Consider the following 27953-nt stretch of genomic DNA (forward strand, 5'->3'; position numbering starts at 1 on the left):
TAGCCTGGCTCTGTCCAAAGGTTAAAAAAACCAAAAATACACACCTTGAAACTCCAAAGCTCACTAATTAACATGCATTTGAATTTTTGTGTGGATTTAACAAGCAAGATCTTGGACACAGCCAGGCTATTTCCCCCTATTTTTCAGTTTTTCTACTAAGATAAACTAACCATATTTCAGCTGTAGGTTAGCTTCATATTAATGCACAGAGATGTGTGGTATCAATCTGCTCATCCAAGCTCATCTTGGCAAGAAAGCAAATGAGTCTATTCCCCAACATGCCAAACTATTCCTTTAATAAATCAAGAATTACACTTATCTTATATATATATAAGTGTGAAATAAGACTCACTACATTGTTCTAGTGACATTGTCCATGTAAAAGGTCATAATTATATCGATTTTTGGCCAAAAAAAGACCTTATGACCTTAAACAATCACAAATATGTCAGATTTTCAATTGCAGACAACTAGCTAGAAGGTTTCATATCTATTTTCTTTTTTGGATACTTGGAATAGATTTAAACATGGTTTAAAACACATTTGATTTGTTAAACCATTCAAATCCTCCTCAGGCAGGACGTAGCTGTTCCACATATGTGACTGGTGGGCTCTACTGGAGGAAGGGGCTAAAAGAGGGGAGCTGATTGTACATCGCAGGCATACTGGAGTCCTTAGTTTACACACTTGATGAGAAACTTTTTAAGAGTTCCTTTTCATTATAAAAATAGTTTAAGCCAAGTTTATAAGTATATGTGGTGAGGCTGATTGCTTGGAGCCATAACCATGCTCACGCTTTTCATTATAGCAGACATCTTCAGAGGGACGGGGGTGAAGTTTGGAGCGTTTGGAGTGACCATCTCCAACTCCACATTTTAAGGCAATAACGGGCACCAATTTTAACGGTATCTCTGATTTTTTCTAGTCCTTGACATGACGTGGACCACTGGCTGAGATTCTGCGAAAAAACGAGGAAATCAGAGCCTTAAAAAATCTCACACACACCGCTTCAAGTGTACGTTCAGTAAAATAAGCCAAGACTGGAACTCTAACAATGGATGGGTTCCTGGTTTAGGTGATAGTTTAGGCACTGTTTGAAGTAATGTGAAAGGAGCAGGGAGACAAATGCTAGAGTATCATAGCATGACTTGAGGCACTGTCTCATTCAGTGAGTAAATCACAACCCAGCACCCTTTTTGCTGGTAGATCAATTTAGTGAGAAAATAAATAGGATAAAAACACAAATCTTTGGGATATTAGATTAAGATGAGTACCACGTTTCTTTCAGTGAACAAAGAAGATGTCGATGGCGGAGAGCTACATAGACTATATACATAAACTTTACTATAAGCTGCAGAACTGACAACAAAAGGCCTCGGCGCACATTGTAAGCATGCACATATACCATTCACACACACGCACGCACTCACGCACGCACGCGCACACACACACACACACACAAAGAGGTGTAGTGTCTGATTTCTCTTGTAGCTGGAGTTGAGCTGAGCGGGCCTGATATTGGAATAGAATATAAACAAAATGGCCACGCGAACATCAAAGGAGAGAAAAGAATAGAACAAAGAGAAATAATTCAAGTTCTTTGACGCCAAGTCAGTGTACAAAGTATAAAGTACCTGCATATGTGATACATGACATATAGGTCAGCTATAAAAAAAAAAAGGCCCCCTGAAAAAGAGCGCTCTCTCACTGGAAACAGAGCATGAAATGGCCACGTGGAGAGCTGAGAGAACTGTCTGCCGTAAGGGGGAGCTTATCTTCCCAGGCCGTTCAGAAAATGCACCAACTGTTTTTTTTTTTTTTGGCTTATTTCAGTGTCTGGAATTTGTAGAGAAACCCAGAGAAACCAAGGCAAGAGAGCGAGCAGCCATGACCACTTGTCCCCTCCCTGTCTTCCCCCATCCTTCCCTTTCCCTGTGCTTGCGTTGGGTTAAGGTTTTGCCGTTTCCAAGCGTGGAGGCTCAGCTCAGGGCCTTGTGTCGGCCTCCGCAGCAGCCGCACATGAGCCCCGCCCGGTGGCAAGCGTGGAGAGGCGGGTAAAGGCAGAGGCAGGGCGCCACCAGAGACAAGCCGAGCAGGGCTAACCAGCGCGTGCCGAATCGGCCTCCGCCGCTGCCCTCGCCCCCGTCACAGGAGCAGGGGTCTGAGTAGTCCCCCTCTGGGTCGGACATGCAGTGGTAGAGCATGGTGTCTGCCAGCCACATGCAGCTGACCCGCCGGATGCACGCCCGCACAGGGTCCGGCGCATCCTGGCACCGGCCTCTCCGATTGTCGGTGATGTAAAAGTGCTCACCGCAATGCTCGCAATGAGCGCGCTCCACCTCCCCCTGCTTCCGCCCCTTCCCGCCATTAGAGGATGGGGAGGAGCTCGGGAGGTAGGAGCGGGGCTGGGTGGAGACCACAGAAGAGAAGCCGTGGTGATACGAGCCGCCATGGCCCTTATTGGTCAAGGGTCCGAGGGCTGGGTCAGAGTCTGAGGGCGACAGGGCCGGTGCCAGCGGGTAGGTGTAGTCGTGCTTCTGCGCCTCCGTCTTGGCGAAGTGGACGTAGGACTCAGAGTCGTCCATTTGGATGAACTTGTCACGCACTGTGGCGTGGCGGTAGTCCTCGTAGCCCGTGAGCCAGGAGCGGTCTGATTGGCGGCCATGGAGACGCTCGGTAGTTCGCTCCCAACTGCGCTCCCGTGGGTTGATGCGGACGATTTCTTCATCCTCCTGGAAGGTGACATGGCGGGGAAGCCGAGACAGCGGCTGAAAGAAAGGAGGGTAGAGGTTTAACGCTGCTGGCAGTAATCATCCCGTACGGTTTGTTTAAGGGGAGCAGTAAACAACGTCAACGAAAAAAATAACGAGATAACCAGAAGCTCTTTGTCTCACCTGGTCCAAAAAGTAGTGGTCTGAGAGCCGATAGGGGTCATGGAGGTCGTGACGATGTCCCAGCATACACTTGTGTCTCTGCGGAAGGGGCGAGGACTCCAGCGGCTGTAGGGAGCTCTCCAGTTTCTGGGAGGAGTTGGATGAGCTGTCTGTGGTGTTCTGAGGGGACAAACAAACACAGGATGCGGGCTGAAACCTGCATTCTCATTGGATACGTCAAACAAATAGTTAGTGCGAAAGGACGCCATGATTGGACAAACAAAAACAGGAAACCTCGGCTCGGCACTGATTGGGAAAACAGGAAGAGGGAGCTCTGTTTTCCGAGCCACTTGATCCACATTTGGATCACTGTGTGTGAGGTAAACTTTTATTAATAACATCTGCTATAAAACATCAGCAACAGGATTCATTTAGAAATCCATAAAACCTGTAAAAACAATTAGGTTTAAAATCATGTTAGCTAATTATAAAAGTGGAGATTATGTATAACCTTTCTGGTTAAGGTTACCACGGTGACGTAAGGAGTCAAGCAGGTATTGTTTTTGCATTTGAAACTGCAGCAAGATCTGTGATGAACTTTATCTGACCCAACGGATAGTGTTTCTATTATTTTGTTTACCCACATTGATGTAAATGGGGTGGACAAAATATGCAAAACACCTCCAACAGCACGACCAACTACAGCCTCCAAATATGCATAAAGTAATCTCTACAACAGTTTCAACAAAGAAGCAAAGCAGTAAATCCTCACACCGGTTAAGCTTGAACAAGCAAATATTTGGCGTTTTTGTTTGATAAATGATAAATTCTTCGTTCTGCTAATCGTTTTAAATCGTTTAAACATTCACCTGTTAAACTCACTTTGGTTGTGAGCACCAGACGATATCGTTGGACATGTGAAAGAATGATTTGTCATGTTTGAGATGAAGGTTGTGGCGTGACTTGATATTAGGAAGCCAGTTTTCTGCACACTCAGTATCACCTTTTTTGGCCTCTCCCCTGAGTCTTCTCCCCCCTCCTCTTCACTCCCCCCCCTAAAAAACCTGTCCTCCTCTCCTCAATCTCACTTTCTACACATTCCTACCTTTCCTTCTCTCTTTTCCACCACTTTGTGCGAGTGTGTGTGTGTTTGTGTTTGTGTGTGTGTGAACAGTATCCTGTCCTCTTTCCGCTAAAGGCTGTCAGGGCTCGGCTCCAACTCAAATCTTGGCCAGACACTACACAGTCGGGCCGCTGCTGTGTAGCGGTCAGACAGACAGATTTCAGACAGCCACACTGGGGGTCAACCTCTGTGGGGTTGAGTGAAGGGGCTCGAAGTGTACCAGCTGATAGGCAGGTCGGGACTTCTCCTGTCTCTTTATGTATGTATGTGTGTGTGCATATATGAGATGTATTTGACTCAATCAAAAGTGAAGTGGCTTTATCTTCCAGAAGGTTGGAAATAGAGCTCCAACGACTAGTCAATTAATCGATAAGCAGCTATTTTGATAATTGAATAATTGTTTTAGTCATTTTTTTAAAGCATAAATGGAAAAGCTGGTTTCAGCTTCTCAAATGTTCAATTCTCATACATGATGGTAAACTGAATATCTTTGGATTTTGGACTGTTGGTCTGACAAAACAAGATATTTGAAGACGTCACCTTTGCTCTGGAAAAGTTAGAGCAGGCGTTTTCACTTTTTTGCTGACATTTTATAGACAAAACAATTGATTAATCAAGATAAATAATCTGCAGATTAATCAATAATCAAAATAATCATTACTTGCAGCCCCTGATTGAAGTTTGAGCAGTTGAACTGTTTAAGAATTGGCATGTATACATTTTTTTAGGGGGGTATGACATGCAACTACGGTCCCCCAGCCAGGATTTGAACCATGGACGTTGCAGTTATATGGTAACCCATTAGACCACCAAGGCACCCTGTGCATATAATAGTTTTGTTGACCCTTTAATGACTTGTTAATGTTGGAAAAAAGAAAAATATAAACGTGTCTCTAGCGTCAATCTGCGCAGTTAGGTGTGAAAGTCACTCTCTGCACTTTTTTTTAATCTGGCTTTGACAACAACACCATCGGTCATTAAAAGGTCACCACATTCACAGAAACTCATATCAACGGTCAACAGGTTTGTCTGTCCAGAAAAGTTTTGGCCAGTGCCGATTGCTCGGTCGCTGCCAGCAGCGTCGCAGCAGCCATGAGATTTCTGTGCTTCCTTTTTCCGTGCTGATATGATTTATTTTCATGAAAAAACAAAACAAAAACAATTCCACATGCACAAAACAGATGAGAAGTTGATTCCACAACTTTTTACTGGACAGGCAAAATGAAATAAAATATCTCAGAAAGAGAAGCTGGTGGCTCAAACTCTGGCTTTTCTCCTATCCATATGTTAAAGTGTCCTTGAGCAGGACACTCAAATGTAAAACATGAGTGTGGGGAAAAAAATGTGAAGGTACTTTGGATAAAGAGTGTCTACCAAAATGAATGTAATGTAACAAAAGAATGATCAAAAATGGTTGCATCAATCATCCAGCTCAACAAATGGATCTGAATTTTATTTTTGCATGATTCCACATCTTTATCACTTATTGGTTATCTAATCAGTGCAATATTACGACTGCTTAATGCTAAAACTAAACCAGCAAAAAATGTTTTCCCTGCTCAAAACTGTTACTAAACTGCTTTAAAGCCTCTAGTCCAACTTATGATATGTCCAAACAGAACTATGTTTCATGCAGTGTAAACACAGGATTATTGTCAAGTAACATATGACCCCTGCAAAAGTCAAACAAACTTACTCTCAAACATGATCAAGTTGACAAAATCTTAACCCCATGTGCTAAATATCTCCTATCTGGCACTCCAACGAGCCTTAAACGAATGCTATGAATTATTAGCCAGAGTTATATGACCCAGATCTGGTGTGTGTCTGTCTGTCTGTCTCTCTGTCTGTCTGTCTGTCTGTCTGCTGAAGCTATCCCCATTATATCCCCGCTCTGTGTCCAGGGCTGTGCTCCCCACATGGATACCGCCATGCTGAGAATTTCCCCCTGCTTTCTTACAAAGCCCTCAGAGCAGCCGGCCAAAAATAACATAACATGCTGCCTCCGCTCCAGGCCCCGCCCCCCTGGAGAAGACATTACCGGGGGGGAGGAGCTGATACGGTTTAAAACCAGTCCTACTCTGGCCTCCACGGCTGCAACTAATTCAAAACACAGACCAGACTCTCTGCTGCAAACTGCACAAGAAGACAGAGAGGAGTTGAGGGGGAGAGTTTATATTTCTGGACATCCTCTCTCTACATATTCTGGCCCAAGGCTGGACAGAGGGCATTTCAAGTTATTTTCTGACACAAAACATGTCCTGACTCAAAGCTCGGGAGGATTCATCCTTCAACAGGCCCGTCTCGCTCTCCTGGGATGAGCCCAGAATTGCTTCAATAGCTTTCACTCCCCCTGTTGTGAATGAGCCAAAATAGAGACACAGAGAGGAGACGTGCTGAAGGGAGGGACAGAGGAAGGGTTGGGTTAAGTTTAGGTTTGGTGAACGAGGAATAATTTAGGAAGTATGTCCATCCTAGCTATCCCCCCACCTCCCCCCTTTCCCCAGCCCCTCCGACCATCCTCCCCCGTCCCCCAAAGACTGTAAATCTGCCACAGCATTTCCCCCTGTCCACGACTGCCGGCCTCGCAAACCTCTGCCGCCGCCACTAACTTTGGGAAAGGTCATTGACAGAGGCTAAGAGGAAAACAAGCAGTACTGAACCCCTCGATGTACCCCCGTGGTTATAAACTTGTGATTTTAGTGTCATAGCTTGTGTTAAAACTTGACAGCATTCACAAGACATGGTGAGCCTCGAGTCCCATTAAGAAAAGGTCTCAATATGTTTGTGTTTTTTGTGTAGAAAAAGGTGAATTTTTTCCCAAAATGCTATCAATGCTCTGTATACTTTCTCTGTGGAGAAGATCATCAGGTAGAGGAAAACATAAATGCTAAGACTGGATCTTGGTCTTGGACATTGTTGATGACAGTCGTAACTCCAGCAGGGTCCAGACACACCGAGCCAACAGTCGTGGCATCGCTGGCCCGTTATTGAGTGTCTGTTGCTGACCGTAGCTTGTACTTTTTGCAGAGTGTCTGGCACAGTTGGCACTAGTTGGGGGTTGAGTGTGTTAAATTGTTGGCTGAGGCACTGGGTTGAAGAGAAGAATTCTGTGTGAGCCTAAAACTGACCCTGCTCGACTGAACCTGATACTGCTTAATGTGCTGTGGCTCAGGAGGCAGAGCAGGTCGTCTGTTAGTCGCAGGGTAGTTGGCAGTTCGATCGCTCCTCTTGTCCACATGTCGAGGTGTCCTTGAGCAAAGCCATGAACCCCTATTGCGCCTGATGGTTAAGCCAGCGAATGTGTTGAGGCACATTGTAAAATGCTTTGGACTCAAGGCTCAAAGCTACAATTTCGTTTTATGTCATCAATTACTGACTTGTTAGTTCACCAGGCTAATACAATGGTTTGGCTACATTCTCTCACTCTTCCCAAAGGGCATTGTGTATCTATTGCAACACATGACACGCATGGACGCAGACGACTGGCACAGTCAGAGAGAGGAAGACAAGTTTCTCAATAAATCAAAGCAGAAAATAACTAAACCTGACTAAGCTGGAAACTTTAAGCAACAAAGTATCAGATAGCAAATCTCCAGTAAAGAAAGCTAGGTGACTGTTCAACCTGGTGAATCATTTATTTCACAAATTTAATGTGTTTTTTCCTCATTTTTCATGTCATTGTCATTCTTCCACAAGCATAAGATCTTGGCCTGACCACACCAGTCCAAAGCTAAACTATCAGTGTTAGTTCCAGCTTTATCAGACATATACTGTATATATGACATAGTTTTTAACATAGACTCAATGTGGAGTAAAAATGGTAGGCTAGATTTAGTTTAGTTTTTTCTTTCCACTTTTTTTTTTTTTTTTTTTAGGATTACACATGGCTAAATATTTCCTCTCGTGCAGGTGCAGGATGTATGTGCATGTTAGCAGCGCGCTAGCCGTTGGCTGTAGTCGTTGTAGTGTGTCCAAGTACAATTTTTAACAGCAGACGTGAAGCGAGACAAAATACTTCATCAGTCTCCCTTTGCTGGTTCTAGTTCCCTAATGTGGGCTTGGTCTGTCGGGGCCATTAGAGGTGATTCACCAGAAAGGTGGAGCCATGTTTGTGCAGAAAAAAAGTTTCAATTCAGTGGTTTGAAAGACGGCTGAGATGGAAATATGGAGGCTATCTCACTATTTGTTATGTTATAAGCTACAATTGAGTCTTATTTCAGGTGAATAAAGCAGCTTTTCCAGCAACAACACCCTGGAATTGCTTTGGATTTGTTGCACCGAAAGCTTCTCCTTCACTGAAAACCTGATGCTCCATTTCAGGCGTTGCTCCACCCTCTGACAGCGCTGTAGCCTCCCTCCACCCCTCCTCATATGTTTGTGTGCGTCTCTGTGGTGGCTGTACACTCCCAGCAGAGCACCTATTAGTCTTGGCCCTTACAGACAGCTAGAGTCAAAGATGAACCACGAGGCACTTCCTCTCGTAAATCACCGGCCCTGCACTAAGCTGGGAAACAGCTGCTAGCTGCTAGTTTGGTTACTGCTCTCCTTTTCAACTGGGAGGGTGGGGAGGTGGTTGGAGGGGTGGAGGGGAGGGGGGGGGGGGGTCACCAGGAGAGAGGGAGGTGGTGGGATACAGGAAGTGACCTTGTGACCCTGCCTGCTGCTCCTGGTGTCAGGTTACAGAGTGGGGGGAGGGGGTCCTCCATGCTAACTTAAGGTAGAGAGGCCCTGACACACACACTTCATGGACTGTGGCAGGTATATGTGACACAGAGGGAATACTAATGTCCTGGGCTGAATAACGCTCTGTTAGACAGCAGAAAATAAAATCCTGAGATATGTTTTGGATGCAGGAGATCCCTTTAAGATCTTGGCTGAATAGTTGATTAGTGTGTACTGAAAATGGTTAAATCCAGAGCCAAGTAGCAGCTCTGGATTTTCTCCTTCTTTACTAAAAAAAAACAAAAAAAACTTCTGCACTCTGCAACCTGAAATTTCTTTTTCTGTGATGCTTTCAAAGGATGTTGTTTGAGATGTTAAAAGAAGGATTGAGATAAACTGAGCCGAGCTGGACTCTACAAACCCAGTTTATTACTTTATGTAGAAAATAGCTGGTACCAAAATTAAAATTGTGGTTATTGTGACAACACTAGAATTGAAAAGACACTGGCACTGCATGATGTACGCTGGAACATCCACAGTATTATTTTCTATGTGAACCCACAAATCAGTGGAGACGAGGTGCCATCCGACAACCAACGTTGTTGTTTTCTGGCAAATATGTTTTCTTCATAGTTGCTCTCTTTTGGAACATATTGCTTATTCAACCTTGACAATTCATCTTGTCAGGGAAAAGCACAAATATTTCTGAAGATTTGTAGTAGTTATAATGGATAAGGAGAAAGTTGTTGAGGTAAAAAAAATGGATGGATGGACCTCTATTACACATAATTCTGACTTGGATAGTGAATGTAAGAAACATGCTTACAGTAAAGACGTCGTCGTCGCCCAGCTCGCCCTCGTTCTGGAGTGCTGTAGAGGAGGTTGTGGAGCCTACCGAGAAGAAAATATAACTTAATTCGTGAGGTAAAAGCTGGAGTGAAAATGAGATGGACAGAAAATAACATAAGCGGAGGAGATATTACGGCAGGGCGGGAACATCTGGGTGTCCTATTTGTAGAGCTCAGCTGAGCTTAAAGCTCATCACTTTATGCCTCTAAAGTCAGTCTGCACTTATTTTCATTACATTATTCTCTTTCTATCATTGAAAGCTGTTGCCCTCAATCAGAATCAGAAGTTGTACCTCCAATATTAAGCAGTATCCCGACATATCTGAAAGCACAGTATTACCCAATTTGTATTATTTGAACACCTACTCAGAGTTCGAGTCTGTCTCACAACATGTTGCAGATGTGGACTTTTGCCTCTCAGCTTAAACTCACTTTACTTTTGGCAACCACTGGATAGGCTTTATCTTTACTTTCCTAACTTCACTTTTCCATAAAATCTATCATCTAACGGAAGCAATCTTTCAGTTTTCCACACCGGGTCGTTAATTTCATCCCTGGACTACACAAAATGTAAAGAATTATACTTGTGGGTTTAAACTTTGCAGCACTGAATACTGAAGATTAGTTGGATGTTCTTGGATTTGTATGTGACATTTCTTTAACTGTACATTTGGAAAGACATGTACACTGTTTATTGCCCATTTTATTCATGACCATGACTTCATCATAACCCTCTTACAGACGACATTTTGACTCAAAAATCAACTGCATCTGGTTTTGGAATCAGCTTGGACTTCCAGAGTGATCTATAATCTGACCTGCAGATAAACTGACCCACTGTAGCACAGCGTACCTTCAGCGAGGTCCTCGATGGCTTTCCGTACCCCCCTGTCGAAAGCCCTTGCGTCAGCCGGACTCTGGAAAGACAGGCCACACTTCCTGTCCTCCACCTTCCAATGGTGAAACGTGGGCGTTGCTATGGTGTAAACCAGATCCTTCCTCAGCGGACAGTCCAGGATCACCTGTTAATCAGACACAACAGGGACACATTTTCCAATCTCTTCTCCTTAAATGACCTTTCGAGTGCTTCTCATCATCATATTGTGTGTGTGTGTGTTTGTGTTTTACCTGTTTGTCCCGCAGCCGCTCACCACGGATGAGGAACTGGGAGCTGCTGGAGGCCGGCACGGGTGCCAGCTCCGGCGGCAGGAGGCGGCACACTCCCACCCTGCTCAGAGCGCCCCCGTCCTGGGCCAGCCAGCCACCGCTCGAGTCGTCCCGCGTCATCACCACCGCTTTCACACGCACGATGTAGCTGTCACTGGATAGAAAGAGAGAGAGAGAGAGAGAGAAGGAATTATTAGAATGATAATTGCAAAAACATGTTTTTATATTAAAGTGCAGGGTGGAGCAGGAACAACATGTTTGATACAGAATGTGACAGCAGTCTGATACGTGTCTAAGAAAAACAACATTGACGCCGATTGTATTGAAGCTATAATAGCTGATAATCACTGCATAACAAAACATTGCTAAGAATATGTGTTTAACTATGTGGTTTGAGAGCGATCCTCCTTCTCTACTAATATAATTACCTACATTTTGGATCTGAGAATAGTGACTCATGAACATCTCTAACATTGTGTTTTTTCATCTTTGTCAAGTTCATCTTTGTCAGTGAAGTAAAGCCTCTAAAACTGCACTGAAATCCAGGCTAATGAAGCTTTTTAAAGGTATTTTATGGCAGGAAAACTAAGCTTTTAAATTAATACTGGAAAAATACATCACATGAGAAAACTTTATGCTGCGTTTCCTGTAGCTGTAGTCAGAGAGGAAACTTAATCACGTCACAGGTGAACATCCACTATTAAATAAAAACTTGACATAAATCAAATGTTCTGTTATTGCTGGTTGGGTCAGTTAGTATGCACCATAAAATGCTGTATGCAGAATATCCTGCACATGCATTTTTATAGAATCAGATGCTGCGTTTCATTTCCATTTAACTCAACTTCAAAATACTTTCAACTATCTATTATGTAAACACGATGACGCCTCAAGAGGATTGTGAGCGACACTGGTAAATATGCCAGTTAATAATGAAACCTCAGAAGACTTCAATCAATATTTAGGAGCAGAACGATCTCTGCCTGAAACCAAAATGACTCAAAACCACAAGTTGAGATCTTGTTTGGTTACAGGAAATCTCCACCACACACCTCCTGCTGCATGTTTACCTGGAGGAACTGATACGCTATCGTTTCAGCAAGTTAAATAAACAGCTTCATTAATATTACAAACAAACCGAGCCAGTACAAGGCTCTCATTTTGTCATTTTAATTCTAATAAGGCGTCACCAGTTTGACTTCCTGCAGGTGAGCCGTCAATCATAGACCACTCCAACAGAAAAGCCACTTTGAACAGCTTGTTTTCCTGAAGCAAGAAATGCATTTCTATGTGATAATATCAATACCTTATATGTAAATTCTTAGTATAAATACAAAGAATGTACACATACACCTATGATAGGTGTGCAAAAATCCAATGGACACCAAAGGAGGCAAAATATAAGGACTGCAAATAACAATTAATCTCCCGATTATTTTCACAATTAATAGTTTATCTTTTGTTGTCTATAACAAGTCAGAAAATAGTGAAAAATGATTTATAATTTTCCACAATCATATGTCTTGTTTTGTCCAACCAACAGTCCAAAACCCAAAGATATTAAGTTTATTATAATATATGACAAGGAAAAGCATTAAATCCACATTTTTTTAAATTTTTGCTTAAGAAATTACTAAAGGAATTAATTGATTATCAAAATAGTTGCAGATTAATTTTCTGTCGATTGAATAATCGATTAATCAACTAACCGTTGCAGCTCTACAAATTACAAACAACAAAGAAAAGAAAACACTTATAACTCAAAGGGAGAGGCACTTCCAGGAGGGAAGAGGTGAAATGTGTATTTAAGCTTTGGAACAAATATTTTCCATGTCATATAAAAAATTCTTCCTCAGGCAGAAACTGTCATTTCATCCTGGCCTTGACTTGTAAGAAAAAAGTTACCTTCCTGTAAACTTTTCTCAATGTTTCTGGCATGAACAAGACTCTAAGAGTTAGTTAATGCCACAGTGGTTTATTATAGAGCTGCTTTCACACGATGGCAGAATGTTTGAGGGCGTCTCAAGTCACGACTTCGCTTGGTCCTCGCTGTGCTGAGGTGGGAGGTGATGCACCGGGACAAGTCAGCACAAAAACACACACACACACACACACACTTTAATTTAATGCAGCTTGGTGTTGCTTTTTCTTTACTGGTGCTCAAATCTTCCTCAAAAAAGCAAATTTCAACATGAGACAATCAGTGTATTAATCGATTATACTTGACCACTGGAAAATTACAATACAATACAATTCTGATAACTGACTTTGTAAAAAAATGTTCTTTATCAAGTAAAATTAAAGGTACGTGGCAAATTTTTTTGTCAAGGTGTGATATTCTCCATTTTTCTTTTTTTTAACCTTTAAAACAGGAAGTCTCTTGAGATACATTATCTCTTTTACAGTACAAGGGAGACCTGTCCAGCTTCTCAAATGTGCAGATTTGTTGCTTTTTCCTGATTTATTTAATTGTAAATTGAATATCTTTGGGTTTTTGGAGTGTTGGTCAGACAAAACAAGTGAAAATGACATCTTTGACACTTGGAAACTGCAACAGACCTTTTTCACCATTTTCCAGACTAATTATTAATCACCTATTTAAAAAATAATTAAAACTGATGTATTTTTAACGACATTAGTTGTCATTAGTTGCAGCCCTGCTTCACAGAATTGTTGCCCAAACCAAAGTAACCTTGTTCCATCTACACACCAGTTGGTGAACATTTAGATTAAAAAAAAACAACAGCCGATTGGAGCCACAATCAGACACACATCGTACAAACCGACAGATAATTCTGCCGCAGTTTAGTCTATATAGCCGTACTGAACAATACATGACAAAAACTCCCTCTGCAGCCAATAGAGTCGTCGGTGCCTATAACATGAGACAATACAATGGAGGTTGAATGGTAAAATACAAGGCATTGTCAAGCATTAGCATGACAGCCACCACCCTCACAGGGACACAATGAACACAGTCACAATCCACATGAATGATCTGACAATAACAGGATGTACCTCTGTGTATTCCATCGATGCTGCACTCTATGTGTATGTGTGTGTGTGTGTGTGTGTGTGTGTGTGTGGGCGGGAGAGGGATGAAGAGAGAAAGAGAAACATAGAAAGAGAGAAAGGGAGGGAGGGGAAAAAGAGAGGCAGAGTGGGAGTGAATGAGAGAGGTGTTGTTATATAATTAGCTTACAGACAGTCCCGGGGATTTGAAGTGAACATCAAACAAACACACACATATACACACACATACACACACACACACACATACACACACGTGGCAAAACTGGTTCACCAGCTCCCACCCACACACATTCATAAAACTGACTGAATGACAGACTGACTGGCTGACAGCAGACAAACAGTCCGCACAGAGAAGCAACCACAGTCACCCACAAGGTTTTCATGTCCCCACACACACACACACACACACACATACACACACACATACATATTAAATCCACTTCATCACATTAGATGTTTCCATTCATATATTAAAGGTTCATTGTGTTGGAGCGTTAAAGACACGCTAGCACACAGCCTACTTTTGTAATCATTTTTGAACACATGACATTGAAAGTCAAATTGTTATTGGTGGCAGACTACTGGAGCTTCAGTGATACAGTTTGTAGGCAGAAATCATTCATATCATGTCAAACCACAATGGGCGGAGGCAAACAGTCATTCAGGTTCTAGCTAGCCACGTGGGAAACTTGAATGGCAACAAAAGCAAAGGAAAAGGAATTCAAAACAGACACGTCAGTGATCTATTTATATTTCCATTAACTTGAGATCTTGGAGAATCAGGCTAGCATACAAGAATAGCTTACACTAGCTAGCTAGAGCCTAGAATGACTACACTGAATATATAAGATCAGCTAAGCTACTGCTAACTGGCTTTTTTTTATAACAATTAACTGATGTAATTTTATGTCAGCTACTGTTAGATGTTAGACTAGCACATTTGGTGGTTGAAATTGTCATTTATATGCTGCTATATAAGCTTGCTCTGGGTAGCAGCTTGCCATCTCTCTGGCTGTAAAATTAATTTGTGCCATTTTTGTAGTTTCATGCTTTGAAACAACAGGCTTTTCTACCCCAGATATATACAGATAAATACATATTAATCTGTTGCAAGGAAAGAAACCAAAAGTAAATGTGATGACAAAGTGTGTAAAAGACGAACATGAATATTGGTTTAAAAGCTTCTGTGTGATGGAAACAACAGAAATGATCAGGATTTAAATAGCAGTTTAAGAGCTGTGAACTACCTAATGATAAAAATTGGGGGCAGTTATTCAAATAAATTACCCCTATTTTGACATACACCTGTTAGCCACATAGCTAACCACAAAGCTTATCTAACAACAAATATTGTAACGTGTGACCACTAGACGCTCCGTAACAAAGTTGTAGTTTGTGTGGAGGTTTTTTTTTTTACTGGTTATTATTCATTATTTTTCACATGAAATGTCTCAAACGATGACGTAAGTCATGCTATCAATGTGGCTGATGAGATTATGTCACAAATGTAACTCTGGATGCCTCATTGTTGTAGTTCAACATCATTTCAGTTGCCTCTTGCTAACACAGAGGGTGACAAAGTGCAGAAACCTTCAATTTCAGCTTCAATTCAACCAAAGAGATTATTTCTTTCAGGGCAGCTCTGACACAATGTGAAATGTTTAGTTTGAAAATCCACACTGCTGCTTTTATATTTAAGTATTACTGCGGTTCAACATGACTCAAACACATGTACGACACATTCACATATGGGAACCACACATCTAGGCCACCCACATACAGAAATAACACTAAATTCTGTGTTATATAAGCACATGTGCTTTAAGATACTTTAAGGTACTGGCTATCAGCTCTCTGAGATGAACATGTCACATTCTGGGCCGTCTTGTGACCCACGTTTAGAGCCCCGTCTGCCGACAGGCCCTGTAATCTGCGGTTGGAACACACAGACGGCCACAACCAGCAGCAACGCGCTACTTTAATACACATGGGAGTGACCACACGTCCTGGCACAAATACACACAGACACACACACACATACATTTGGGAGCTGTGAATCTAATTCTGTCCACACGAATGTTGCACGAGGTACCGATGCTGAAAAAAGGACCGTGACACCCACTTTGAGAAAAGGCGGTTAAGTTTTAGTAAGGCTTATTCACTATTTATAAATCACCTGTTTGCAAAAAATAAAATTCACACACACACATCTTTAACTTTATATACAGATTTCTCCCAGACATCACTGGTTGACTAATATTATCTAACCCTAATATAACCCTAACCCAGTCACAACCTGGCGGGGAGACCAGAATAATAACATAATGAATATGAGAGGCTGGGATCATTGTTATATTTCCCCCCACCACTAAGCCTAACTGGAATTTTTATAAGGTTATTTTATCATTAGAGGAGTTTTACCTCTGCCAGTACACCTCAAGCTACAACCTCAGGCTGTAGACTGGTAAACAACCACTTTTCAAACTCTTTTAGGTAAGACAGGGATGTAAAGTGTCAAAAGTTGAGTGATGACTGTTTAAAAAGGCTGATTGAGGGGAACTCAACGCGCCGCTGATAAGATAGGAGCAGGCAGTTCATGAATCACATCCTCCTCTAAATTAATATGAGCTGCCATCGGGTCAAAGGTACAGGGTGTGTCTGGCCTCATAAGACGGGCAATATACTGCAGTAGCCAGCTTTCACTATACAATAATGCACTATTGCCTGTTGGTGGTCTATGTTAATGTTACTAGTTAATGTTACTACGTGACTTTAGGCCATGTTTCTGATCTACTTCCTCCCGCTGTGACTCAGAAGCTCCTCCAGTTAGTGTAGGCGCCATTCAATATAATAACATACAGTCTGAATAATAGAACGGTATCATGACAATCATTTACAGCACCGCATTTAATAGCCTATGCAAAAACGGTTTCATCGATTATACTGCTGTCATTACTTCACTTCAACCACAGATATAAAATAGTATTGAGAGATAGATCGTAGGCTCCCTACTTTCATGTTCACATGCAAATTTCTGGTCGAGCTAATGATGCTTGATACCAATCGTTGCTAATACTTTAGCAACTTATGCCAGTTACAAAAGCTAGCTGTGAATTTAAAGAGGAAGAATATTCAGATCTCTTTCTGTAGTATTTCTTTATTTTGACTGTAATAACCAAAGTGGATTGTAACTTGTTAGCTTTTATTAGACAATTGATGAACTCCATGTGCTCTGTAAATAAGTGCCAGAATGATTTTACATCATATAAACTTGTAGCAGACTTGTCCTTGAGTCCTGTTGTGAATGTAGGTGTCCATTCTCTACTTTTCATTTCTATGCCGGGTCCACACCTTGCAAACAAGTCTGTATCATAATGAGGAAATGCGCTGTGGGTGGAGTACACACTCGTACATTCCCTACCGAGCCACATTAGTGCTCCGTCAATCAACTCTTAACTACTATTTGTAAATTTAATTTGCCGATAAACCACGTCAGCATCCACATCCTGTCTGGACTTAGCAGAAACAAATAACTATTTAAATACATACTTTTAGCTCATACTGTAGTGGCAACAGTGCTAGCATATTAGCTGGACCCTGCAAATACCTGACGTGGTCTGTGTGCAGCAATATAGCAATAAAACAGTAAAGGGGGCTGGGAAGCAGGCTGGTTATCAGGTCTGGAATCCAGCTCATGTGTGACAGATAAAAAGGCCAGCCATGTGTGATAAGGGCGGCTATACTTCTGACAAGGAATGACTGGCCGCGCCTCTGCCTGATCAACAGAACCACACACACACACACACACACACACACACACACACACACACACACACACACACACACACACACAGGGTCCGCCTCTCTCTGGGGCTGCACACACAGCACATGCTCTGTCTGCAACGACCAGGAAGCCTCTGAAAGTCGCTTCACGATCTGGATCATTTCATTACTGGTTTGTACCTCTGTATACACTAACAGTGCTTCACAGATCAAGCTGACACTCCTGGTTCAGGAACAATAGCAAAGCTACATAAAGTGAATAAATAAATAGTTGACTGAATGAAGTGAAAATTACAACCATGTGCTAGTTGGTTTCTCTGTTTCACTTTTTAATCACTGTAAACTTATTACCTCTGTTTTTTTCCCCCCACTATTGTTTAGACTGAATAAGCATTTGTAAGGCCTTATGTTTGGTTTGGCTAACTTGTGATGAACATGTGTTGTTAATTTTGACCTTTTACTCACTGCGTAATTCATTAAATAACCACAAATAACCCCCCACAAGCACTTGTTCCATATAGAACAGTTCAAAGAGGTGGTGTGAAAACAGCCTGCAGATATGAGTAAATGCAGTTTCTTTACATACCGTACATAAGAACACTTTGTTAGTACATATACATAATCATCGGCAGACAAGTTACAGACTGCAGTTCTGCAGGGCTTCGTGTTGGTATTTCAACGTACAGTATTTCTGATTTGGGTGCTAGAGAGGAAAAAGGAGGAGGGCCAAAAAAAATGTGGGATTTTATAATAGCTGGGATTTTTATATTAAGAAACACTGAGCAGATTTCTACAAAATAAAGTGATTTATGTAAAAGTAATGCGTTGGTGACATTTTTAGTTACATACAACATAAAAATGGAAAATCAGTTTAAGTGTGAATATGATTTCTAATTTAATTTTGGCTGTCACTCTTTTTTCATTTCTGTGTGCTAATGCAAGACAGAAAGAGAGAGAGAGAGAGAGAGATAGAGAGAGAGAGAGACAGAGAGAGCGAGAGAGGTGAAGCGAGTTCATTCACAACTATTGACACTGGAGGCTCCTGAGGGGAAGTTTGATCGGCTTTCTGTCAGTCAGCCGTAGTTATGTGGAACGCTCACGTCTAGGCAGCAAAAGGCTCGAGCTGCTGGTGTGAGTGAGTGCGTGCGTGCGTGCATGTGTGTGTGTCAGTTGACATGACAGTGAGGTCACTAATATGCAGAAGAGCGTTAACGGATAACATCCCATATCCAACTGACCAATCACGCTCCGAGTTCAGGCCTATTCACCATTATTAATCTCCCTGGGAGCAAAAGAGGGTTACTGTACTTGAACATTTTAAATGCTATTACAGTCAGATTGTTCTCAACTCTACAGGATGGAAAATCATTGTTTTATGATTATTAAACAAAATGAGAGCAAAGAAAAGGTTATATATCACACTGAATCAAGTCAAAGTAACTGTAAAAGTGCCTGTATTCACAAAAAAATATAGGATATTGTGATATGTTTGGTTCAAAAACAACTACTTGGAAATGTTCAGGGCCCAGCTGTGTCACAGATCCCACATTTTATCCAGAAGCCTGTAACTGTACTCCAAGAGGAAGCCGTCATCCCCGAGGTAACTCTGCAGCCCCTTCATCTCCATCAATGTGGAAACTGTACATAAAACAAGTTGATTGGCTCTAAACCTCTTACAGACGACTGAAAAGCCAACCAAGACCCTCTATAATGCTTCATATCCTCTTACGCTGTGTTAAGTTCAACACTTTGGGCCAAACGTAAGCGACGAAGGGCTTTCTAATGCTCCCTGCACAACGTTAACCGTGGCAAGTTTGATCAGGTAGACTTCGTTTACATAAACTGTCAGATGTCAATGGTTTATCTTGTAATTAGACGGCCTGTGGTCAAGCTCCAGGGCACCAAACCAACAGAAAATGATTTGCATAATGAACACTAGGAAGTCTGTTCTCTCAGGGGTTCCCTAGTCTAAATATGCTGATATATTTAACACACTACACATGATGGGCTGCAGCGTTTCCTGATGCTATTTGTGGTTAGTGTTTTAAATAGCCTGTAGTCTTTCTCTATTATGTGTTGTAGGAATAGTTGCAATTTTATGTTAACAAGAGAAGCTCAAGATTACAAAAAGAGAGCCAGTTTGAAATATGTAACATCTATTATGATTTTGTCCCTTTAAAATATATATGACAGTACTGTGTGGAAGTGGGCCAACTTGAGATTCAAAGACGTGTAGCTGTGTAAGAGTGACTAAACATAAACGGAGACAGGGAAGACCTGAGACTGACTTGTGCGTTTGCAGGAATAAACTCCGAGCGAGCGAGATAGTTTGAGACTGTGTCAACCAATTTATGAGTCATCGAGCTGAACTAGACGGACTTTCAAAATATGTGCAATAAAATGATGTCCTTTCCTTAAAATATCACGTGTGGAGAAAGATCTATCTGTCTCATCTTTTTATACAAATCAGCCAGAACAGCAGTGCACATAATGTACGGTATAGTAGTGTTACTCTACATAAGCATATATATTACATGCAGGCCAAAGATATGCGTTATGTCAATCATCGAGGTAGTAAGATGTCAAACAAAGCATAAACCTGAACTGGTTAGGGAAGCAGTGAAAGGGAGGTTGTTCTTTCACTGAAGAGCTGACAAGAATTTGAGTCTTCAATAACCGGTCCAGTGGATTGTTGTATACTTGGTGTGACAAGCGAAAAACACACAAGAGTGAAGTGAATGAAAACTCAAGTTATTATAATGTTGGTCATCCAGTCAGCTGATGAGCAGAGATTAGTAAAAAAGAAAGAAAGAAAGAAAGAAAGAAAGAAAGAAAGAAAGAAAGAAAGAAAGAAAAAAAAAAAAACAGGCAAACAATCCGGGTCCATTGTTTAGTCTTCAGATATAAACAGCTCAAGCTATTATATAAAGGCTCCGGATAGCAACCAGTGATGAGCTGCTCTGTAAAACACAGGAAACACTGTGAACAAGGATCTGTTCCACATGATGCGTGTGTGTGTGTGTGTGTGTGTGTGTTTGTATGGGGGAGTACAGAGAGAGAGAGAGAGAAAAAATACCAAGGGTCTGTAAAGGAAGTTCATTTGTGGACATGCTGATTCTCTGTTTGTTTGCACGTGAGTGTGATATGTTAGTAACACCATGTGCCATGCTAATTATCTGTGTATCTGTATACATATATACTTTATATATAATCATAATAACTTATACATTTATCCAGATATATCATGTCATGTTTCTTTTTGTTCTTTCTCCATGCTGTTTTCTCTAATGTCTTTGGACGTTATGTGGTTATTTGGCCCATTATAAAAGAGAGGATATCCAGCTAAATTAGCCCTCTGAGTCTCTCTTCCCCTCCTGTTATGAGCTATTATATTTTAAACACCCTTTTACAGTATATGCCAATAGTGTATACGTAAAACTAAAGTTAGCAAGCCACAAGTTTAACAGTAAAAAATGTTTCAGCATACTAAGACAAACAGGAAATGTCAGGTTTAAAGATCAGTCCCTCTGAATCATTGCAGAGTAGACAGTCAGACCATTTACTACACTACTTGTAACCTCAATATACCAGAAAACAATGCAGCTACAAGACATGTTGCATTTCAAGTCCGGGGGACAAGTTTCACTTCCTAAGTACAAGAGCACCTTATTTTGCTGTAAGTGCGATCAATCTTTCCATGTTCATGTACAGTTAACAAATGAATGCAACACATCCGGGCTAGAGCTGCAATGACTTAACATTGCAAGATTCTCTGATTTAAGGCTCTCAAATGTGAATATTTTCTAGTTTCTTTAGTCCTTTATGATAGTAAGTATGACAGTTGTGGACTGTTGGGTCGGGACAAAACTGAGGACGTCACATTGGGTTTGAGAAAATAATCTACAGATTATATCGATAATGAAAATAATCGTTAGTTGCAGCCATAATCCAGGCCCTCTGGCTTGTTGTTGCATTGTGGGGAATGTGTAGAAATCATTTAAGCAAAGTAAGAGACATGGTGGGGTGAGGGAAAATGGGTGCAGCAGAAAACAGTTTTATAACAGTGTCAAAGTAATTTAGGGGTGTAATATTCCTTTAACAAAATGTGCAGTTGCTACAGTTTAGATGCAAGGCTATGTTAAAAAAAAAGTTTTCTTTATGACCAAGGGAGGTGACACATTTACACTAATGTCAATGACTGGTTTCTACAGTATCTGTAATTTGGTTATTCTGCCAATCGTGCATTGTTTTGGAGATGAGCTTTTTCACAGTCCTGAAATTCCACACCTGTCAGGTTTATTATAGTCTCAATATCAAATGCTGCCAACGTAGAAAAATATAAATGTGAGGAACAGAACAGTCCTGCTGAGGGAACATGCAGACCTGCTAACTCCTCTCTGCTGCGTTTGCCAGCTGATGAGTGCTTTTTGTTCAGGGATGGATTATGTTTCGTTGCTACGTTGACCTTAGCTGAATGTCACCGGGCATCTCCTGTCCGATACTGACTGTGCACATGCTGACCCTGCAGCAACACACACCAGATCAATACATCCTCTGCTTGTGTTGTGACTCTACAGGGTGTATGTGTGTCTAAGAGGGATCTTACACTTTTATAAAAAGGTAATAAATCTCCTTAGAAGGACAGGACAAAGAGGAACATCCTCCAAATTGAGGACATGATGGGTACGGTTATAGTTTAGTTTTAGGACATGTAGTCAACAGAAAGCAGAACGTATGTGCCTGTAATCACATTGCCTACTGATAGCCAACTGACACATCAAATCTGATTGGTCTATTGAGCAGGTGAGGCATGTGACTGCACCATTAGACCGTGCTGTTTATCTACAGACATACAATCGGCTGTACAAAAAGTAAGAGAGGTAGTAAAATATCTAACTTGTGACACAGGGTACATAAGCAGAGGAAAAGCTACACTGTTGAACCTTTTAACATGACACAAAAGGTATAAAAGGTGTGTTCATTTCCTGACCCTGCCTTAATCCCATTAAAGGCTTTTATTTCTGATAAGAAACCACAACACACAGCTAGCAGATAACAGCACACTGCACATTATTTCCGCCCAGTAATGAGACAATAAACGCTTTATGAAGCACCAAAAGGTTACTATCAGAATTTAAAAGACGATAAGTGTACAACTGTAGTAAAACATTGTTAATAGTTACTGTACAATGCACAATGAACAACAATAAATGAACATAAACTGCAACTAAAATAGATGTATTATGCACTATATCAATTGCAGTTCTATGGGCCTTAAAGGACGGATTCACAATTTTTCAAGTGTGTCTTAAAACAACAGTCAGGTGTCCATATGAACACTGAAAGAGGTTTTTTTTTCCACTGTAATCATTCCTTCTGTTCATACTGACAACTAAAAGATCCTCTTCAAATGTGCTTTCAATGAAAATGACAGTATGTCCAGTCATTTTGTGCAAAAATGCATTAAAAAGTTTTATCTGAAGCTTATATGAGGATTCAGCAGTCTGAGTTAGTCATATCAAGTGGATATCTGCCTCATTTACAGTCTTTTTAGCACCAAATTCCCTCTTTATGTTTCCCTGTTGAGCTGCGATGGAAGTATAGTAACAAAAAGAGGAGCTTTGGCACTAAAAAGACTGTAACGTTGAAAGATATCTACTTGATTTGGACGGTTGAAGCTTTAGATAAACTTTTTAATACATTTTTGCACACAAAGAGACTTGAGGATTTTGGTCCCCATCACTTACACTGTAAATGCATTATGAAGGGATCTTCTAATGGTCAGTATGAACAGGAGGAATGATTATAGCAGGAGAAACCTATTTCAATGTTAATTTGGGCACCTGACTATTGTTTTAGGACAAACTTGAAAAATTGTGAACCTGTCCCTTTAAAACATATTAGCAGGCCATGTAGTAGTGGGCTACTTCAGTTAAATTCATTAGTTGATACACTGACTGTTGTCACAAATCAGCTATTGAAATTTTAAGACAGTCTGGATATCATTTGGCAAAGCAGAGTCAAGAGTTAATCGACATCTGTCAGTCAAGGCTTATTCCTGTTTGCATTAATGTTAATTAAGTTTACATTTAACAGAAGCCTAAATAGATGTTGGCTAATATAATAGGGTATAGCTTGAAGACATGTTTTGAGTTTGTATGGCTGGGGAGAATCTTAACAAAATAATTAAAATAAAAAGTATTTCATAACTATTAATATTTTTGCTCTATCAAGACTATTACACAACTGTATGGCCATTCATAAAGCCTACACAACCAAACTTTATTGCTAGCAATACATTTTGTTGGCATATCATGATAGTTTCCATGATTACGCAGTTATTTGACAGTTATATTATCAGAGCATATAATACGCTTTTGTTTTTCTTAATGAACGTGAATCAGCCATTGATCTCTGTGTGCTATGGGGGGTGTGATGCAAAGGGCACATCACACTATAAGAAAAGCACTACACGTCATCACCACAGAAATGGTCTGGGGGTCCTCCTTCATAAAAAAAAAAAAAGTAATTTAAAACAAATTTCCTGCATTTCTACACCACCTAACCCCCTGGATTAAGTCAAGAAACAGCCACCTGCACTAGTGTAGTTTAGTTAGGTTAAAGGGTGCTATAAAAACCAAGAATGCATCAAGAACAGGACAGGAAATGATTGAGAGGGAGAGATGCTGTGCTGCTGCTGGAAGAGCCACTGACTGGGATTACTCTGAGCAGCATGCATGGGAATAAATTACAATAGATTTGTGCATATTTCTCACTGAATAACTCGCTGCTGCAGGGTGCTGCTATGGGGCTGTGCTGCTCTGTCTTGTCAGTCAGTGTCCTCTTTTTGCACTGCTTCGTTATCTGTTATGAATTTATTATTGTGTTATTGGTTGATTTAAGCCTACATAAGCCTTTATCTCGACTATAAAAGAGCCAACTCTGATTCGGCTCCTTCGTGAACAGATGAATCCTGTTCAATCAACAAGCTAACGTTAGGCGAGCGGGCTGGCAAAGTTAGCTAACTCGCAAATCTGTTTAGCATTTCAGTGACAGTACAATCCTACTTTTAGCTACTTTAAAAGTTTGACTGAAGTCAGTGTACCAAGCAGGTTCATCCAACATACACTAGCCTTTATTTTCTATTTTCAGACAATGATTGCAGTTAAGCTAAATGGTATATTTCTCACCTTTAAAAACAGTCAGACTCTTGTTTGGACTGACAGCGAAAGCTTGCTTTGGCAAACAAGTTAGATTGAACCAACTCAAAATGTGTAGTTTTTAATATTACTTGTTTTTCACAGTTGCTGAAAATAGTAAAATCATTGATATAGGCTGCTGAAATATAATCATCTGATTGCGGGGACTGTATGATAGTAAGTTTTTTGTTTTGTTTTATTTAAAAAGACAAAAAGTGGGGTAGCAAAACCATAACTTTGCTCCCACTAATTGAATAATGGGGATGCATTTGCTCCACTTGCTCCATTGCTTAGGCGCCTATGCGGCCAGCAGGCATGAATGGGGACGGCCTGAAGGTTAGAGGGCTTTTATGAATGAGCCGGCGTCACGCCACCGCAGCGCAAACATCCCCTCCGGTGCCCTTCGCCCTTCCACCCCCGCCGACAGAGATCTGCAAGGCAGGCATTCCTACCGAGCACAGCCCCATGTAGTCTGACAGAGACGGAGGTGCTGTCGATAATAATGGTAGCCAATAATTTAAACAGTTCTGGCATGCCGAAACATTTACATTTGAGTAATTTCAGCCATAAACACGACATCAAAGCCTCGTCTGCAGACTCACATTGGAAAAAAACTATCATAATCTGCGTGTGTTCAAAGCTCTGGTGGTCTATTCGTGTTTGTCGAAACAATAACGTCCACACAACTGGGCTAAAAGCGCTCTGACACCTGCCCAGTATAACATGTATTTCAGATTAACCCACAGTTCATTTCCAGTAAAGCTAATTTTAAGCTTCAAGCGCTTCCATATAGGCCTATGAGTGCCAATGCCATATAAACAGGTCTGTGGGCCTTGCACATTGTACGGCTCTATATCAGCTACATTTCGCAAGACGCAGCAGCACGATCGCCGGTCTGCAAAGACAGAAACAGGGAAGCACATGTGGCTCGAATCAAACAGAAACAGACGCGTATTTTTTCAGGGCAAGACGTCGTTTACAATCGGTATTTTTTATGAATGGAGCGCGGTAGGCTATGCAAATGAGGGCGATTGAGAAAGAGATGGCGGATGAGGCATATCGGATATCTCATATCCTGTGAGACTTCCCCCTTCGGTTGGAAGCAAACACACAGATGTGGCCAAACAACGAGGCGAAATTGCCTCTGTAAACGCCGTCAGGTTTTTCCTTTTTCTTTTTTTTGGGGACTGAACAACGCACAAACAAGAGGTGCGTGACCTCGCTGCTGTTTGCGTATTTATAAAAGGTGTAACTTCGGGGCGTGTTTGAGTTTCTAAGTTACGCTGCAACAGGGCCTGCTCTCTCGCTTCAGATCCTTTCAGAAAATGTTTCCGATCCACCCACGCTTATTCCCCTCCTCCTCCTACTCTTCTTTCTCTCTCTTGCCTTCTCAAGTCTACACCAAGGTGGGGGCCTTAAAAAGCCTCTTGTACAGCACTGTCAATACTTTGCTTCACAGCAGCATCAAGCACCAAAATCCCATCGACTGAATAAAAATAAAAATAAAATAAAATGCAAGACATATAGGAAAACCAGCTTGGAGAGAGGGGAGTTTAGGCTGCACATTCCACCAAGTTGCCCTAATCATCTCCAACTTGTAGGCATTGGAAGAAGCGAAAGAAGGAGAGAGACGGATAGAGAAATCTTTGAGATACAGTACTTACTCGTTTGGGTGTGTTTCTTCTATCATTTTTCTCGTTTCACCTCAGGTAATGTACCACGGCGATTGCATACTTTTCGCTCGTCATTCTTTCACCGCGGGCTCCTCCGATCCTGTCTCCAATTCCGCATAAAGCTAATCCCCCCTGCGCCTTTGTGCGAGTGTCGGCTCTTTGGCTTGCCTTCGACTGGCTGTAGCTCCGTCTTCTTTTCTTCACTTTTCTCCTCTTTTCCCCTCGGCTGAGCCACCCAGTTGCTTCTGGATCGCAAATGCCCCTTTCTCAACTTTAATACCCCATCGCCTTCAGCAGGTAACGTAGCCTATACAGACAATTTAGTAGCCGAATCCAGCTCCTCTCTCGCCCCCCCACCCCCCCTCCCCAAACACACACACTCTCACACACACACGCACACACACACGCACGCTCGCAAACACTCACTCATACATACACACACACTCACACACACACACACACACACAAGGCACACACTCCGTTAATAAGTCCTAAGGCGCATGTTTTCACCGACGACTCCGGTTCCAGTTGTGCGTAAAAAGCGCGTCGTCGCTGTTGTTACCGAGGGGTGGCCCCGCTAGAGCCCCATCTCTCTCTACTCCATGTTGGATTGCAGGCAGCCGAGCAGCTCCAACGATGCCGGGGGAGGAAGGAGGGAGGGAGGGAGGGAGGAGGAGGAGGAGGAGGAGGAGGGGGCGCAGGGCGGAAGCGGTGACGTCGGTCTACATTTTGGTGGAGGGCCCACGAGCTGCAAGCCGTAGGGGCCCTTGATAAATGACCCCCCCCCTCCTCCTTCTTTCCCTTCCCCGGATCCTTGATTTCAAATCCGGACATGTCACCTTTGTTCTCAAATAAAAATCCTGTAAGTTTCAAGTGGATATTATAGTTATTCCATGGGAAATTAAAAATACCAGAGTGAGACGGTCACCGTAAACTCAACACGTCTCAGATTATAAATTAGGTTAGTATAGGTTTATCATGGGAATATTATAGAAAATACCAGAGACACACAGTTAATGCAATTGGAGTTGGCTGAACTCATAAAATAGTATCGATTGCATGATCAGTTACGTTTGAATGACCGAAAAAAAGAGCAAAGTTTAGCCACCATAAACTCCAATAGCATGTCTGATGAAATAAAGAAAGATTAAAGGACTTTGTGGTTAATCTCGTTAACTTTTTATCACCATATCTGTAAGAGACTTTCAGGTAATCCATAGCAGCTGTGTGCAAAACAATCTCTCATTCTGCGGATTGAGCTCTTTAACACCTATTGATCTCCTGAAGTGTGGGGAAGTTAGATGATTAGCCACTTTTGTTTTCGTTGAGTGCTGCCAGATTTGTGTTCTTGCACTAAACAGTTGCCAGTATTGTTGTCAGGATCATGCCCAGGCGAAGAATCAACAGGATTCAGTTTGAAACTGTGGTCGTGCAGCGCCATCGGCTGGTGATTTATACATCCTACACGTTTGTAATTAAAGTTTTGACCAAATGATTACAGTGTGACAATAACACCCTAACATAATAACATAAAAGTGACATTATTAGGATTGTGGGTTATTGAAGCTTTTAAACAACCCCTCAGATGG

The 27953-nt window shown here is 41.6% G+C and overlaps 1 protein-coding gene across 1 annotated transcript; it reads right to left on the reverse strand.

The window, feature by feature from the left end:
- Nucleotides 1–27025, reverse strand: LOC121912069 (sprouty-related, EVH1 domain-containing protein 2-like). Its single transcript, XM_042434132.1, has 6 exons — nt 26356–27025; nt 10638–10830; nt 10363–10531; nt 9488–9552; nt 2895–3053; nt 1–2768 (listed from the first exon to the last, which is right to left on the reverse strand). Exons 1-6 carry the CDS (start codon nt 26379–26381, stop codon nt 1980–1982), a joined length of 1401 nt encoding a protein of 466 aa, XP_042290066.1. The 5' UTR covers nt 26382–27025; the 3' UTR covers nt 1–1979.
- Between the last annotated feature and the right edge of the window lie 928 nt (nt 27026–27953).

The sequence above is a fragment of the Thunnus maccoyii genome, chromosome 14, assembly GCF_910596095.1.
Source record: "Thunnus maccoyii chromosome 14, fThuMac1.1, whole genome shotgun sequence".
In the NCBI taxonomy this organism is placed as follows: domain Eukaryota; kingdom Metazoa; phylum Chordata; class Actinopteri; order Scombriformes; family Scombridae; genus Thunnus; species Thunnus maccoyii.